The sequence below is a fragment of the Salminus brasiliensis genome, chromosome 10, assembly GCF_030463535.1.
Source record: "Salminus brasiliensis chromosome 10, fSalBra1.hap2, whole genome shotgun sequence".
Classification (NCBI taxonomy): Eukaryota; Metazoa; Chordata; class Actinopteri; order Characiformes; family Bryconidae; genus Salminus; species Salminus brasiliensis.
In genome coordinates, this window is record NC_132887.1 from 32098163 (window position 1) to 32104162 (window position 6000).

The 6000-nt window shown below is 42.1% G+C and overlaps 1 protein-coding gene across 2 annotated transcripts in view; it reads right to left on the bottom strand.

Annotated features, from left to right (window-relative positions):
- mdga2a (MAM domain containing glycosylphosphatidylinositol anchor 2a) overlaps positions 1–5743 on the bottom strand; it is a 194436-nt gene extending 188693 nt beyond the window's left edge. For both annotated transcript variants that reach the window (XM_072689830.1, XM_072689829.1), the window contains exon 1: positions 4784–5743. In XM_072689830.1, the coding sequence (XP_072545931.1) occupies positions 4784–4856 (73 nt within the window). In that variant the 5' untranslated portion in view covers positions 4857–5743. The remainder of the gene's footprint in view (positions 1–4783) is intronic.
- Positions 5744–6000: the final 257 nt, after the last annotated feature.

The window sequence follows — 6000 nt, forward strand, 5'->3', positions numbered from 1 at the left end:
GAATCTGAGCTAAAGTGAAATGACTTTCATTTTCTTGTTCAGGCTTCTAGGGCTGTTTTTCTCTCAGCCACCACAGTAGAGCAAGTCTTACGTGACTTAGTAGAGTTCAATTATAAAACTCCCTCAAAGTTATAATTCCACCCAGGCAGATTAATGTATGGAAATGAACGTTCAGTGTACAGGACTGCAGCCCTGACACCACTGACCTCCCGTATACCTTAGATAAATGGTAAGTCAGGTGGCCACAGGCACGCTAGAGAGGAAGGTATTGTTCATCTGATCCCAGTTATATTCTAATAAGACATTTTAAATATAAAGAAAAAGAGAAAATGAATATATGGAAGAAGTAGTTCTTTGTGTCATTAAAAAACAATATTCCAAAACAGGTCAGAAATAATTAGACATCCAAAAATGAACATAAACAGGCCTGTAAAACTAATCCTTATCTCTGTATGTAACTCGAATTTGTGCTGAAGAACATATATTTCCCAACAGGCTCAGTGTACTGGGAAAAAAAAGCTCAGCCTGGTCAGGGTCACACTCACAGTACAAACCGTCAGGAGAAACATTAGCCCTTTTCTGATTGGATTAGTTTATCAGGGAGACATCTCTAACAGAAAAGTTTTACACGATAAAACTCTCGCATCCAGACAGCAATAAATAGAGATGACCTGTTGCTGCTTATTCCTTTTCGATGCCTATACCAGATTTTTAAGTGTCTGCCGATGCAGAGTATCGATACCAACTCAGAATTAAATACTGGATAGATGGCTATAAATCCTGATATCTATAGTGTTCCACTTTTTATATCTTATCCCAAATAAGATATAATAAGCTTGAAAGAACAGTGTTTACTGGTTGAGTAACTGCACATTTCAAAAGTTTCAGCAATAAAATATTGGCACAATGCAGAAACACGTGCAAGTAGGGAAGCATAATCTTGCTAAGCTCAACCAAACAGATTTTTAATCAGTGTTTAAATATATATTTCAGAATGCTGTTTGGTCGAGCTTATCAAGATTTTGCTTCCCTACTTGCATGTGTTTCTGCATTGTGCCAATTAAAATTTTTTCATAGCTATCCAGTATTTAAGTCAATGTTGGCATTGGTATCAGTACTCGGTATCGGCAGATACTTAAAAATCTGGTATCAGAATCATTTTCTTTTTTTAAAGACCCAATTCTTTAAATTGTTTTTCTTCCAGTTTCATGCAGATCCCTCTGCCCAGAGAATTAGCCCCTGGCTTATGTGTGCTAAACTGAAGGCAAAACCAACCTAAAGATAAGATAAGATAATCCTTTATTAATCCCACAGTGGGGAAATTCACAGCAGCAAAGGGATAGCAAGACATTCAGATGCAAAAAGAAAAGCTAATGGTCAGGATACATCATATTTTGCGAGAGAGTTCCTGCACTGCTTTAGTTACTATATGAAACGCTTGTTAACTAACATTTTTAAGAGCTAGTAAACAAAATATATATAATTAGCTATATATATATTTATTAATAATATATTTATATATTAAAGCTTTATGAAGACACAAATTGTGCTATTGCACAACACACACCTCACACACATAGCAAGCCCCAGTCATTCAGTATGTTCTCAAATTCTGTTCCCTGTAATGATGCTCTGTATAGTGATCTAGAATCTTATTTCAGTTCGTGTTGAAGCAAAGTTCCAACTACAGTTGGAGGCAAGAGGAATACAGAGGCAACATCTGCCTGGGAAAACATGTGTATCAGGATGGAATTAAATTTATTAGACCATCGCTAAGTTCAGTGAAAAACAGTAGGTCATTTGGCCTGTAATTTTCTCAGGGAAGGAGGAAGAAAAACAAGTAGCCCATCTGGATCACAGGGGAGCTTCACTGAAAAACAGAATTACCCCAGGAGACAAATGTAAATTTGTGCTCCAAGACTATCTGACACACAAAAGTGAATGAATTCATTTGTAGCATTTAAGCACTGCAATATGATTTTGTGACCAATTGCTACACCCCTACTAAAGACACCTGGTTTCGAAAAACGTTCAAGTAATGGCAGTATAAATCCAACAGAAAGGCACAAAGCATTAATTATTAAATTATTATTAATTATTATTATGGGTCGAACATGGAACATCACCTTAACTCGGGGACTCAAAATCTTTTCCACTAGAAATTCATGTGAAACTTCCAGGTCGGTAACTTTTATTTCCAATAATTCCAATAGCATGGGAATGCAGCATAAGACCTTGGTAAACCTCATATAAGAGCTCAAATCTCTTGGGGTGCCCAAATATTTGCAGGGTGCTCAATACCTTTCGTCACTCAAATTCTATTAATATTGTACACTAATTAATTAGTGGCAATAATTGCATTTTGAACTTTATGCTGTTTTGGAGATAAGGTTATTTTCTACTCACTGAACTATTCTCAGTAACCCAATTCCCATTTTAGTGCATCCTGATTCCAGCATCAGTAAATTTATGAAATGAACACATGGAAGTTTACTTTCCTGTTCATTTCCACTGTTCGTTAAATTATCTCATCCGGCTTTCACAAATAATATATATATTTAACAGTCAAACATGGCCCACTGACGGGCTGATAGTGTTAATACACTAGGCGAGGTGTTCTATTACCAAAGAATAGCCCCATTAGTTTGTACAGAAGTCCCTGCAGTCACTGGGCAATATGCCTCAGTGTGTAATAAGTCTTGAGGAGTTAAGGAGTTAATTGAATGTATCTCATTGCTTTTCATACAGATACAGTTTAATGTCGCGTTTCTGCTAAAACACACACACACACACACACCACATGGTTACCATTCCAAGAAAGAGGTTGACCAGATTCAACAGCTGCTCACAGTTGATCACTGCAGTGCAGGATAACCCAACATGATTTAGATATTAGCAAAGATACTTTAAAATTAGTACCTGATTTAAAAACTTCACAGGTGCACTATTATTAGCCAACTGAGGATCCAGACAGTTGATGCAACTAGATCCCTGATCCTGGGGTATCTAAGTAATATGGTCAACTAAGCAGCTACCGCCTGCTTGTGATTAATATATTAATATTGTCTGTCTAAACAACTCAATCTAAATTAAAGGCTACACAATTTCCGCAGTTCTGAAATCATTCGGCATCATTTAGACGTAAGCGAAGTAGAGAAAATGTGCTGCAATGTAGAGAAACCTACTGACTCTGATTTCTTGGTGATGGTGGTGGTGATGGAAACCTACTCACACCTACACGTGTCTTGAGGGCTTTTATATATTAACATTTACGTTTGAGGCATTCAACAGACGTTCTTATCCAGAGCGACTTAGAAAAGTGCTTCACTGTTTGCTCAGAATATATCCTTAACTAGTTTGTATAGACTAGGATCCAAAAGATACCTCTAAGCTTAGACGCTACTAAATACAGAAGTCAGTATGGAGACCACAACACTCGACATTACACTTCTCCCAAGCACTCTTGGAAGAGGTGGGTCTTCAGTCTACATATAAAAAGCCATTCGAACACCCAGGGGAAGTTTGTTCCACCACCAAGCCTGGATTCCGTGGGTACAATGTTGATTGAATACATATGAGTTCTTATATATTTACTTTTCCTTATATTAGGTACTATTTTCCCTCATAAAACCCTGTACCTCAGAGGTACCTCAGAGTTCCTCTCACCGCCACTATGACCAATCCTGACTGGGCTTCTCCACATCGGCTCATTTCCCATCAATCTACATGACCTTCCTACCACTTTAATTCATTGTTTTTAAAACTCAATGAAATTTTTCCAGGCTGGATTCACTAAGCAGCTTAACACTTCTATATGTCTGACAATCTAACAGACAAGCTAGTTAGGGTCCCAAAGACGGACACCGTTTAAACAGTCCATAAAAAGCCATGAGCTCTCGGCTGGCTGCTAAACCCGCCTCTGAAAGTGAACTAAGGTCATGTGCAGGGATTTATGCATTCTCCTCCTCGCTAATCCATATAGAGTCTTCCATTAAATAACAGCAAATCTGCCTTTGTAAAAATCCACATGACGTCAGCAAGCATAGGTATCCCATGCAGAATTCTACAGCCATGGCTGCTCTCCCATTCTGAACAGCCAAGGATTCCAGCGGGTCCTAAATGTGACATGAAACCAGCGTGGGTGTATTTGGGTTTTTTTAAGGGATGGAGTAAGGTAGCTGCATCTCTGAATTTTCAAGAGTAGATTTGCTATTCCGGTTGCAAAGCAAAGCCCCCAGACTTCCACCATTTATTCCACTGTAGGTATTCAAGCTATTCCCTGGTTTGCAAACAAACACTGGTTGCATTTTTGGAAATTTTTCCCCACACACGCACACAACCCACAGCAGCCCACATGTTCTGTCAACAGGAGATATATATGTATATGTATATATTGTGGCTTAAAATGAAGAGCCAACGAATCATGGTGCTATTTTATCTACGTCTAAAAGGCTGTAGTGGTGATGCGACCACACAGCCCAGCTATAGACAAGAATTTCACACACAGGTGCTAAACATGAACAAGCTCTGAATATGAATTGTGCGGCTTGGGTTGGTGCTCAAACACACAGCTAAAACCATTAAAACAGCTCATTTTAACACCGCCGGGACGAAGGCATCTCCAAAGGATCCGCTGAAAGCCAGCGCGTCCTGACATCAGACATGAAGCCTATGGTCGCTATCAGAATTCCAGTGTTAAAATCCCCAACAACAGTTATTTTACAAGGTCACGGCATCTGCCGTGGTAGACACAGCTACAACGCGAACGCGCGCTTCTTCTTACCGTATACTCCCTGGCAAAGAATGCCCTTGAGAAACGCAGCCAGCAGCCAGAGGAGAGCGAACACTATATCCATTTTGCCGTTGGTATCAACATGTCCAGCTGTGGCGGCGGCAGCAGCAGCGGCTTCCTCCACGGGCGCAACCAGACTTGCGGTCTTTACGTCTCGCGGTCTTTACGTTACATCTGCTTGGCAACAGATTTGCGGTCACGCAAATTGGGAAAAGCGCAAACCGCCCAAAACGCAGTTTTAATGGTCATTTTAGTCGATTTGACACATTTCCCTCCTCTTCCACCTCGACGTGTAAAGACCGATTCGGTGCGATGGGCAGAGCCCAATGAATAAGCTCGAGGATGCTGTCGACCATAGGTGCCCACTCAGGCTAAAAGTGATCCGAAAATACCGGTTTCGCCTTGCTCATCTCGGTCTTCTCATCCATCGCTAAATCGACGTTTCTCTCCCAAAAGCAGAAGCACCGGGACCCTGCTGAAAATGACGAGCGGATGTAGAGAACGAAGAGACCAAACGTGCTGAAGAGACGACACAACCTCCCTCAGCCTGCCTCCCTCGCAGGCACAGATCACCGGCGAAAACGGCACAGCGAGGCGGCAGCCTGCCTCTCACCTCGCCTCACAGGCACTCCCTCACTCGCGCTCAGCCTGCTGATTTCCCACCGTGCAGCCCACGACGACGACTCATCTCCGGCGGCGGGCGGATAAGGACGGGTCCGTTTCGTAAGAGCCGAGCTCGGAGGCTAGTTCACGGCCACTGAAGCCGGGCAGACCGGGGAGAGGACAGGAACAAAAACAGGAAAAAAAGATGTCACTCGTGAATGCATGTGTTATTGGTCCCTATTTAATTTTTTTTGGGGGGGGTCTTGACGACTCGCGGATGAGAGTGGATAGATTTCAGAGGGGAGGATGGTTTCAGCCTAGGCACACGCACGCACGCTGCTGCGCCATACCAGCTGGCTGACTACGTCAAACTGCCTTTTTGTTTCCCACCCGATTTCCGCCTCCTGCTCTGCGATTGGCTATCAGTCGGCGCTCACAAGCAAATGGGCGTTGCACATTGCCGGCTACGAGTCAACCTTTTTCAGCATATCCAGCACCGGGGCTTTCTCACTGTTTGACAGATGCCGTCAGCGAATCAAATCACAGGGGCGGGGTTTTCTGGAGTACGGGTGGGAAACGAACAAACCCACTCGGCTCTCATTAGT